The 12,541-nt window shown below is 30.5% G+C and overlaps 1 protein-coding gene across 4 annotated transcripts in view; it reads left to right on the top strand.

Annotated features, from left to right (window-relative positions):
* LOC145334575 (uncharacterized) overlaps positions 1-12,541 on the top strand; it is an 80,219-nt gene that overhangs the window by 25,881 nt on the left and 41,797 nt on the right. For all 4 annotated transcript variants that reach the window (XM_080180073.1, XM_080180071.1, XM_080180072.1 and 1 more), the window contains 5 exons: positions 1,757-1,847; positions 2,134-2,192; positions 2,665-2,746; positions 3,161-3,200; positions 12,177-12,284. In XM_080180073.1, coding sequence (XP_080036199.1) covers positions 1,757-1,847; positions 2,134-2,192; positions 2,665-2,746; positions 3,161-3,200; positions 12,177-12,284 — 380 coding nt within the window. The remainder of the gene's footprint in view (positions 1-1,756; positions 1,848-2,133; positions 2,193-2,664; positions 2,747-3,160; positions 3,201-12,176; positions 12,285-12,541) is intronic.

Genomic DNA, 12,541 nt, shown 5'->3' with positions numbered 1-12,541 from the left:
TTTTTTTTTGCCTTTTAATTCCATCTAGCTAAAGTGAAGTGAAACTGTATAAAAGTTGTTGCTAAAAATATCTCTGACATAATTGCTGCTAGTAAAGTTGGTAATGAGTTGTAACAATCTCGCTCAATGGCTTCCTAGTGAGCAAGCAAATTAATTCTACAAGTGTTACATTAAACATCATTTGACGTTGCGCGCATATTCTCTGAAATGCCGCGTCATGTTTGGAAAAATAATGTAAGTGGATTATTTTGAAGGTAGGAGCAGTTTAATAACTCTTTATCCAAAAATAAAGAATATGTTGATATTGTGAGAGATTCTTGCATACTCTGAAAAAGGTTTCTTCTAACTGGCTAATATGACTTTACCCCATACCATTCCCTGACTATGGAGAAACGTATTGACCAATGTCTGAGGACTATATTAACAACCTAAATGAACATCAAGAAATACCCTGTTACAATATCCCCATATTCTTTATCCATTTATAGAGCATTAAGATATTTAGATGGGCATGTGGCAATAAATTTCTTTTATCCTTAAAGCTAATTTCTGGAGGGTTGGAGAGTCTCTAGAGGGTGTAGCCGATTTAAAGAAGCCAAATTATTTTATTTCCTATAAAATTACCTTGACTGTTGTAGTAAGCATGAGACTTCACCCGTCATTTTACCACCTGTAGATAGTACACACAGTTTTTAAAACAATATTTAAAAATTTTTGAGTTTTTTCATAAGCATCATCTATAGTACAGTAGAATGATGTTTGTCTTTCAGGCTGAAGATTAAGATCTTGGTAATTGCTGAACCGATTGGGCTCCACTTTTCAGGGAATATAGCTGCTAATCATGTTATGGTTTTAAACTTTTTTCTTTGGGGATGGAACACCCAAAACCCCCAAAATATAAAAATAACAAAAAAATAACAAAAACAACGGGGAAGTTGGGGAAACTCCAACTAAACTTTGAGGCGACACCTTCTAGGGTGGAGCCCCTAGAGGCTAGTATCCTATAAATTAAAGTAGTTGGAAGGTTGTCTGTGTATAACTCATTAAGATTGGAAACTTTTCAGAGTCTGTTCTTGGTATATGATAAAGGCCTTAATCTCCTAAACGATTTTTTTTCTTGGGTATTTTGAATTTATTATTATTTAAGTGGTCTAAAATTAATAGAAAAAAATGAGAAAAATTTAAAAAAAATGTAAGAAAATATTCTGAAAAACTGTTTAAACTGTCAGAGTCTGACACATGATCAAGAACAAATAGTGTTCAAACTTTACAACAAAACTAAATACTTTCATAAATTAGATCAGATGGTAGTAAACAATATATTAGTGGACATTAAAATAGCATAGAAATTAGATTGAAATTTTTTAACAATACAAAGTTTTAGCTAATTCTGAAATTTTAGAATTTGAACTGTTTTGTAAAATCACAATTTTTTTGTCTGCTCAAGTTAATAACTTGTATTCTAAACAAATTATGAAGGAAATTACAAATTATGACCGAATTCAGATATTTTAAACACAGATAAGTTTTTATTCCCACAAAAAAACATGAAAAATCAAATGGTAAGGAGTATAAAAAATATAAAACTAATATTTTACTTCTATAATATTACTATTTTTTATAATGCTACTTAGTTTTCATTTTTACTCATTTAAAAAAAAATCTGTAGATTTTAAGCTTATTAAAATAGAAACTATCTATGCTAGTTGATAATTTTAGCAGGTATTGTTGTAAAACCAATATCTAAACTGTATAGGTGCTCCTTCTGTGACTAGCAGTTCTGTACCTCATCTGGGAATTACCAGAAGTGCAGCCAACCTGACATCTGTTCCTGCCAGTCAATCTAGGTAATTTACATTTATTGTTATTGGGTGTAAAATGCATGTATATTTAAAATAAAGCAGAAATTGAAAATTAGTTAAATGATTATGCTAAACATAAATATATAAATTAATCTTAACTCGAAAGTCTAGGAATAAAATTCTGTTCTTAGTAGCTGTTCAATTTTGGAGGGGAGAAAAGGATTTTGATACAATGATTATACTGGCGTTGTCCCCTCTCTTTTTGTTCTTTCCTAAGATTTTAGGAATTTCTTGAGTAAAATTTAGTATAACTTTATTTTTTTTATTTTAGTTCTCTGTCATTTCTCTCATCTGTGATATCTCGTGGTCGTAGCTCTGGTCAAGCTTCAGGTAGGAAGGTAGTTCAGACAGACAAACACACAGATAGACTGACAGACAAACAGACTAACAGACATACATACAGACAGACAGACAAGCAGACATATCGTGATCGTTGCTCTGGTCAAGCTTCAGGTAGGTAGATATATAGACAGACATGCATACAGACAGACAAACACACAGATAGACTGATAGACAGAAAGACAGACATTTCGTGGTCGTAGCTCTGATTAAGCTTCAGGTAGGTATATATATAGATAGATAGACAGACAAGCAGACAGACAGACAAACACACAGATAGACTGACAGACAGAAAGACAGACATGTCATGGTCGTTGCTCTGGTCAAGCTTCAGGTAGGTAGATATATAGACAGACATGCATACAGACAGACAGACAGATATACATACAGACAAACAGACAACTGATGGGCATAGCTCTGGTTGAACTTCGTAAATCATACATTTCATTTTCTATCTATGTAGGTGGACAGCGAAGTGGACACTCGTCAACGGGAAAAATAATCTCCAAGAAACTGTTCAGAAACAGAAGCAAATCCTCCAATAGGAATTCTTTCATTTTATTCAATTACAAGCGGCTACGCCCCTACGCTCTTTGGAGGGTGATGGTACTCCAAAATAGTTATAAACCTTTCCAGAACCTATGAGAAGCTACATTGTAAAGGATAACCAGCGGTTAGCAAGATTCTTTGCTACAGACAAAAAAAATACTACTTTATATAAAAGGATAAGTGAAGCTACTCTATACTTTACATTGTCTGACTGTTCATCTGTCCATCAATCGGTCAGTCCGTAGCATTTTGGGGAAATGTGATTTTCTCTGGTTCATCAGTCTGTCGTTCATTAATGCATTAAACATCTTGGTGTGCAACTCATTATTTTCATTGTATCTTTAAAGAGATAGATATAAACTAAACAAAGATAGATTTAAATATTAAACTAAATGAAAGTAAAAATTTAGACTGAGTGGCACCCCTATACCTTCACCCTGGACATATCAGGTAGCTTTTGTTATTTAGATGGGATCTAAAGAGATAAGCTCATCGAAGATATATTGGTGCATGTACCTAATGATAAAAAAAAACAAAAAGAGGTGAACTAAAAAGAAATAGTTGTAGTGAGGTGCATTGTTACCATCATATAAAATCATATTCTAATACTAAGATATTCTACATTATACTTTTAATGTCTGGAAGTTTTGAAAACAGTGACCTCTAGGCGATTTCTCTTAGGGTGGTGGTGGTACTCTCCAAAGGAGAACCATATCCGTTAAGCTGTTAGTGAGACCCTTCGCAACAGACAAAAAAGCTTACTACTTTGTATAATATTTATATTATATTATACATATATAAACACAAGTTATTATTTTAACATTTTATTAATGGAAGACAATTGTTTTACTATTAAATATATCATCAGTTTCAATTAAGATGTATAAAATAAGAGTTAAAAAATATATGTTTTTGCATTTTGAATCCTTTATATGATAGGATTAGTTTTTCCACTTTTTGTTGAATTAAGTAAATTTAGTATGAAAACAAAAATACATATTGAACAGAATGTACAAAATATAATTTTAGTATTTCAAGTGACCTAAGCTAAGTGACAATTTTCGAATATTTTCTTTTTGTTTGTTACTGTGCTTAATAATTTTATGTTCTTTTTAAACTGTTTAAATAAGCTAAATAGAAAAATGACCAAAAATAAATTTAAAAAAAAACAACGTGTCCTAACTTTTGTAATTTTTTTAAAAATAGCTAGTCGGTGCTTTTAGTAAGTAGTAGATGTAAAATGATCCATAGAATTTAGGTATGCAATCGTTTTTTTTGTAGACCTCTTAATTTTGAGGTAATTTAAGTTTTTTTTTAAATTAAATTTAGATTTAAGATTGTAACGGAAATGATTTATACAACCCAATCTAGATTTGATAATAGTTAATTATCGCATCGTATTATAAACAGCTTTCCATGGATATATAATGTACAATTATAAGATTAAAACCATTTTTTTAACCGAGATGCTGAAGGCACGGACTAAGAAACTGGTTTAAGCTTATGATTGTACATTTTTATATTCGTAGAAAACTGGATATAATATGAAGCTAGACATAGTTTTTTTTCCGTATGGAATAGAACCGGTACTAATCCACTGGACATAAATCGGTTTCGAATGAATACGAGAAATGTCTTTAAAGAATTTAAGCAAACAAATTGGAGATCTGCTTATAAAACTTTGGAACCAGCATAATTTAAAAAAACAATATATCCTTCTTTCCTGTTCAAAAGATTAAACGATACCTTCTTACTGTTGTGAAGGCTTCTAGATAGAATAAAACCAATAATGAAAGATACCAAATAGTAAAGCAGAAGTGCGCAGCTAACCTAAACGCGCTTAAGACATGTCATCTCCATGCTTTCACATTCATTTTGCGGGATTTGCCCCCTCCCCCCTCCCCTCTTCCTTACCTTAGCTAAATTTAACAATTACAATTGATTTATGACTGTTTGTACTATTTGTGTTTGTCGCTGAAACATCACTGCCGCATTTTATATTATCATTACCGCACAATCAATATAGCAAAATGAAACCAAGTCTGTGTCAATAAAAAAAAAATCTATATTTTTTATATTAATTATAATTTCATTCGTCTTTTAAGGAACAATGATTTTGCGTTATGCATTTTTGTTATTTTGATACCATTGCTATTATAATTAGTTGGAAGTCTATCGTTCTAGGTTTCCTTTTAAGTTTAGATACTTTATAATAATACCATTTTTATTACTTCAACTGATTTTTATGCGGTAATTATATCACACCGAGTTTGTCACTTATGAAATAATGCGCTTAAAATATGAATAATAAGGAGAACAATTGTTCACCAAAATATAACACTGGTATTTTGTACATTTTATATTTCTTTCCAATTATTGAACCTTTTTATTTTATGATTTATCATTTTTTGAGATGGTACATTATAGATTTTTTTTAAAGTAAACCTTTGCATTTTATTTTTAAAAAGGTTACAAACCTTCCCTAAACCTATAAAAAGCTTCACTTTAAAGATTCGTCGTTTAGCGAGATCCTTACTCTATGTAATGACTAGCGGTTTCGCCCCTAGCCTCTAGGTGCTTAGCCCCAAGAGGTAATTTAAAAAATAATAAGTACTTCTGGTGCTGCGACCATTAATCTTAAATTAATTGCCTAAGAAAATGTGGGGGTTATTTTTTTTATTTTTATAATATAATCGGTTCATTGGTTACCGAGATCTTAAAAGACATACAGACGGACGGACAGACATCAAGCTACTTTGTATTTTAGATAAAACTTTTAAGTAAAAGCTTGAATAACAAAATATTTTTTTAGGCGAATAAATTTTTTGTTCAGCTGCAAAATCTTAATATGTAAAGTAGAAAAAAATTTGAATTCTATTTGAGTAAAATTTTAAAATGTTCAGAGTATTAGTGCCATGTTTGGCAATTTGACACTTAGCATCTGCATAAGTAAAAAGTGCTTCTTGGCCAAATTGTACATAAATTTTATAGGTTATACACAAAAAGAGTAGAAAACGGACGCATATTTTTGTATCTTCTGGCTTTAATTTTTACTTATTTTCCTCAATTATCCTCTCCTCTTACTTGAAACAAGGAAATGATTATATCAGAAGATAATTATAATTCTATTCAATGAGTTTTTTTTAGATAAACAGCAGCTACGCGCTTAGAAGCATCTAGGGCACTTCAAGTTTTAAAATCATAGAGGGGGGGGGGGGTTCATTTTTGGGAATAGTGGAGAAAAAATCCGCAAAATAGTTAAAAACCTTCCCTTGACTAATAAGACGCTCTTTTGTGAAGTGGAGTAGAACCATATCGGTACAGCGGTTAGTGAGATCCTTTCCTACAGACAAAAAAGCAAATAGCAAATAAAATTATGATTGAATAAAATCAAAGTATTTGAATAAATTAGCTTGATTATGAATAAATTTCCTTGATTAATAAAGCTAGCTTAATATATTTTGAAGATTATTTTTTTAGAAGTAAGATAAGTTTAATTAAAACTTAATGCATATGAAAAAAAAACCAAGATACTGTATGTAATTGTAGAGGCTTGTTTTGTCAGTCTTCTAATATCAGGTTTGATCCTGGTTGCCCTGGTATGCCTCACCCAGCAAGGCTACCTTGTACCCAACCTAACCTAACCTGGCCTTAGGGAATAGAAAAATGAAAAACCACACTCCCCCCCCCCCCAACCCCTTATTTAAAGTTTTTAATATGTCACTTTGTCGAACATTCTCAGCTTTGTTAGATAGTTGATAATATAACAATAAAAAATCTAATTTTAATATATATCGGCTAATATCGCGTTTAAGTGTTATGGAGTTACAGCGCTACTAAAAAGTATGTGTAAATATATGAATAACTCTCATATGACTTCCGTCTCTGTGTTGCCTTCAAAGTAATTGGACAATTATTTTGACAAGTGATGGGTGCACTTTAAAAAATTTTGGGCTGGGACATTCTCCTGCATACTTTTTAAATTTAATTCTAGGTGGTTTTGCCCCTTAAATAAAGGAGCTCATTATTTAAAACGAGAAGAAAAAAAGCTTAAAACTTTCCCAAGAGTTCTATTTAATTATCAATTGGCCTAAAAGTATCAAAAGATCTATATGAAACTTCTTAAAATCTAAAACGAAATTAATTTAGTAGTAAGCGAGATTTTAAAGGACAAACACTTTATACAGTTTGCAATAAAACTCAAACACAAAACTAACTGTACAATTACTTCAAAGCAAGTTACTTTTATTATTTAGGATAATATCATAAAACAATCTAATATTTCTTGCAAGACAAACGAAAAATATATGGTTATGAAACATAATTTTTAAAACCAATAGTCGTCTTCAAAGGGTTAAATTTGTGTTGTTTCCGGTGAAGATTTTACTTTTCCCTGCAAGAATACTTTGGGCAATGCTTTGGCGTCCCTTTAAAAAGATTAAAGCATATTTTCACAAAATTTGACAAAAAAGTTTTTGCAAATGTGGAATGTCCAGTTTTGCGTGTAAAAAATGTGCAGACCTACATCATTAGCAGCAGAGATACTCTACTATTTGTTTTGTCCGTATGTCTGAATGTTTAAATGGCTAGATAACGTGACTTAATAATGATTGATTAAGTTAATTGCGGACAGTATTTGTATCAAGTTGCACAATGAATATAGGGTATATATGGATATTTTGACAGGGAAAGTTTGTTGTCATTTTATCTTGCTCATATGGAGTTGCTTAATTTGTCAGTTTGTTCATCCAGTAGGATGTAAGGGGAAAAGGTAAAGGTGCTGGATAGGGAAATCGTTATGATAGCCAGCTAGGAGTATTACTTTATCAGAGTACATAAAAAATCTGGTGCACCATCCAAGTAATAATATTTCTATAATTTGCACCCTCTAATGGAGGGTTACTGGCACATACCTTAAACTCCAGCATATTAAAGACTTTAAAATAATGCCTACTTAGACTCATTCATGTACAAATTTGCAAAGTTAGAACGTTTAAATAACGGTCTTGCAATAAAATGGTGAAGTGTTTGATAAAACTACAAAAGTCAAAGGCTTAAAAACTATGACGAATGAGAAAACCATTTTACATAAATTTTACAAATAGATAAACTAACAGATTTTTATTCTATTATTTGTGGAAAATTTTCTGTAATACAATGTTGTAAATATTTTTTCAGTATGCCTTGAGAACAGGTTCTAATCAAGTGGATATTAGTCGGATTCGAAGCCATACTGGGAAAAAAATTGTACATCTACAAATCAAAATAAGAGACAAAATAGTTTTTATATCTTTTTTTTTGATGCAATGAATAGGCTTTTACTTGTTTTAATGATAAGCTAGTAAACTACATATGTTCTAATTTATATATATGTCCTAAAAAAGTATAGTAAAGGTATTTCTCGTATTCATTCGAATCCGGTGGATAGGAACCGGTTCTCATCCATACGAAAAAACTATGTCTAGCATCGTATTATATCCAGCTTTCTACAAATATAAAAATGTACAATCATAAGATTAAAACCAGTTTTTTTAGCCGGTGCCTTCGGTACATCGGGGATAAAAAAAAATAGTTTTGATCTCATAATTGTACATTCTATATCCGCGGAAAGCCGTTTATAATACGATGAAAGAAATAACAATTAAACAAATCCAATTCATTTTCCCTTATTTATCTATCCACAAATTTTTATAATTATTTTTCTTGTACGAGCATTTATTACTAAACTGTTAAAAATTAATCTGGTTTAATGATATTTCCTGTATCATTTAAACAAAAAACGTTTGACTTAGAAAATAATTATGTTCAATAAGACTGTTTGATATATTCAAAATCTACACGCTATACTAAAGACAGAACTCCTTAAACTGTTTTAATTGTATTGAAATGGAGGGTGGAGTAATTCCCCCATGATTTTGGGGGTTATCATGGTGTATGAAATGTTTAGAATTCATATGATTTGTAAAAACTAAGGTTTTCAGAGGGAAGTAGCGGAGGGGATTGGGGTATAAAAATATCAAATCCATGGCAAGTTTATTGGGGGGTATTACCCAATATCCTCCCATCCGTACTTGAAAGTAAATTTGTAGAATTGCTAATCTAACCAACTTAATTATGTTGAATTAAAACCAATAAGATATGTTGTCAAAATCTATACATTTAATCTCACAAAATATAATCAAATAATATATATGCTTGGGCTTTTTTATTCCTGTTATTCATAGATAAAGGAATAGATAGATCTCCTTTCTCTTTCGGTCTACAAAAAACGCAATTTAGGAATGGGTCGAAGTAAACCTCCACTTTTAATGTTAGTTTTCAAAAGAAGTACATATAATATTTCAAAGAAGGGTGGATGGTAATTTTTCCAATGGCGACCTAGAGTTGTTGTACCCTCCTCAAAATAGTTATAAACCTTCCAAGGATCTATGATATAAAAGAGCGGTTAGCGAGATCCTTCGGTACATGCGTACAGACAGACACACATCATGTTACTTTTATAAGAACTTTTCTATCCTTGAATCCCTGGCTGTTTCCTTTTTGTATCCTGGATAAATGAAATCTATAATATGAATTTACTGGTCTGGGTATCGCACAACAAATGTCCAGTGGTCTTATTTTAATAAAATATATTTTGGTCTCTTTTGTCGATAAATTTACAAACAAACAATAAGCTTGATTCTCCTTAGAAAGGAGTGTCACATTAACTCTCGCTATTGCTCTCCCCCTATCCTTTGTTCCCTTGGTCAAAGAATATTCCTTTTTTTCCATTGATGAGAAATAATACATTTAACTAATTGTTAATTGTTCTTTTAAATTTCTAAACATTAAGTTTTAGTCGATTTTTATAATTTTTATATAAAATATGGACAGACTGTGTTAGGCTCTTTTTATAGAGTAGCTGTTCATTTAACGACTTTAGGATATTCTAAAAAGAATTAAGATGTATTGTCAAACAACAAAAATGTAGAAGGAGGTAGGGGACGCATAATAAACTAATTAATTTGTTTGCTGTAATAAACCCAAACCTAAAAATGTTATTTTCCTTCTATTATTTATAGATAAGAAAGAAATTTTCTAATACATTCCTTCAACGCTAATTTATTTTACAGCTAAATTATAAAACAAAATTCCGCATAAAATTTTGTTCTTGAAATCTCGTGTTTTTTTGAGTACATTATGTTTGGAAAGTAGTGCAAACTGGATTATTTAATTAATTGCCAGAAATTAATCTAAATGATAACTTAGGAATTAATAAAAAAAATATTATTGCAATACCCACTAAAATCTTATTTTGAATTTTATGATAAAAATCTTATTTAATTATATTTGTTTATGTTAGGTTAGGTAAGGTTAATAATTCTAGGAAAACCCTGCAGTGTTGAACATTTTAAAAGCTTTACATTAATCTTGTATCATAAAATATTATCTACTTTCTCCATGTAAAATATATCTATTTTTCTTCAATTTTTTTCTTCTTTTTTCATCTCCTATTAGTATAGTAGCTTTCTTTACTTTCTTTTTTCTTATCTTTAATACTATACCTACGTGCCTCTAGGGGCATATGAAGTGGTTTGGGAGAGGAGGGAGGATAAATATTTTTTTGGGGGGGTTGTATAGTTGTTTTATATGCGACTTCTCTTTGGAGGGGGGGTGGTACCCTCCCCCCAAAAAGTTATGAACCTTCCTAACACCTGTCTGACGCTACATTGGAAAAAAGAACTATATTTGTTCAGCACAGATCCTGTTACTTTTAAATAAAGTAATTACAAAAATAATATGTCTTATTTATTAGTGGGGTTGTTTGGGCTTAAAAAAACTTTTTTCCTAAATTAATCTTAATCGAAAAATATAATTTTAATGGAAAGTTTTAAAGATCTTCTATGATTATCAACGAACAAAAAAGAAACATTTAAAAAGAACGTCTATTTGTATAGCTGCATTTCTAATGGACATAATTATCCCTGTTCTCTATAAATATTTGTCCAATATAATCGATATATAACTACTTGGATGTTGCATCAGATTTTCATGTACTCTGATAAAGTAATAAAATACACCACTCTTTTGACCCATCCTCTCCCTATCTACTAGATGAACGGACTGGCCAATAAATAGGTTCCCTGTGAATATATCCATGTATTCTATATCTAGTTCCAATGTACACATGTGAGTAGCCTCTAGTAAAATGATTGATTGCCTAAAATGTCAATTTTGCCACTTTTAAAGCTTTAATTGGCCATAATTTGCAATAGTTTTTTTTAAAAAGCATAAACTGTCCAAATTTCATTTCATTTCATTTTTCCGGATAATCAGGTCTTCAACAAATGAAATAAAAAAAATTATATGTTATATTGATGAAAGAGGTGTCCTTTTTTATGAACTAAATTTATGAATGTAAGTAATATCAGGCATAAGTTTATACAATGAAAACATTATTAGGTAATACTAAATTATGCGTCTTTTTCGACAAACTGATTAAATTTTAGTTTTAAAAAGAAAATTAATTCTATTGACCTTTAAGAAGCTTCTTTGTAAAGGATAGCCCTATAGTTTCAGCAGTTATTTACTAAGTATATCTGCGATAACTTTTATCTAATGAAATCTTCCAATTTTTAACATGTACAAAACGGCCTGCTTACTTGCTTCAAGATCCATGTCAGATCTATATAGGAAATAAATGTCTATAAACGAGCTATGACTAAAACTCATAGTGCTCCAATAATCCATAATAAACTCTCATTGCCCAGAACGATAAGACTCATTATTTTACTTTATTAAAAATAAATTCCTTTTTTTTATTTCATGTAGCTATTTACCTTATATTGATGTATTTAATTTCTAATCATAAAATAGAAAATTTAAATTTATAATATAATAAATTTAAGAAAACTCTGTTTTAAAAGAATTAGATTGTGGCGACATTTTGTGTGGTCAAATATTAAACTAAAATTGTAATCAGCATCATTAACCCTTTAGTGATGGTAATGTAAAGAAAAAAATATAATTTAAAAAATCTTTTCAAAATCATTTAAATTATTAAATATTTACTTTCTTTTAGATAGTAATGCCGGGTGAGGAAAATAGATTTATTGAGAAATAGATATGCATATAGAAAACTAGCCAATAGGGAGATAATTATATCAAGCCAACTCTAGTAGTATATATAAACAGTCACACAGATATACCGACAGATATTCTGTTATATTTGAATAAGAAGTATACAAATGAGCACTGTTGTTAAAATCGAAGCTTCTCTATGATTAGGGTCTGCAGGTACGTCCGTCCATCTGTACGTACCGGGTGTCTCTTATCGTTAATTTAAGCATGTAAGGAATGTAAAAACAAAAAATTGTAAAAACGTAAACAACATGCTTTTATAGGTATACAAACATTTTACTTTATTTTGACATGAAATATATTCAGGATGAGTGTATATGGCAGCATATAACTGGACAATGCGTACAGCTGCAGAACGCCACCTTGCTACATCTCCTTGAAATTGAAAGGATTTTTCTGCAGAAGCATGCACAGGTTACTATAGATGTTTAGGTGCTTTCCATTAAAGTACCTTTTGAGTACTGAAACCTCTTTATTTTTTAATGAATTAAAATAAGTTTGTTTGCTGTGCCTAGCCCTGTGGGGCCCCAATTACCCAAAATAACCTAACCTAATCTGATCTAGAATAAAAAGAACAAAAAAGAATCAACCCCCCCCCCTATTTTAAATTTATATAGAAATAAAGAGGGGGATATCAGTGCTTAAGAAGGTACTTTGTGTGATAACGCCAA

Source organism: Acartia tonsa, chromosome 12, assembly GCF_053477335.1.
Source record: "Acartia tonsa isolate MP-2025a chromosome 12, ASM5347733v1, whole genome shotgun sequence".
Lineage (NCBI taxonomy): Eukaryota > Metazoa > Arthropoda > Copepoda > Calanoida > Acartiidae > Acartia > Acartia tonsa.
This window is presented reverse-complemented; position numbering and strand designations above follow the sequence as displayed.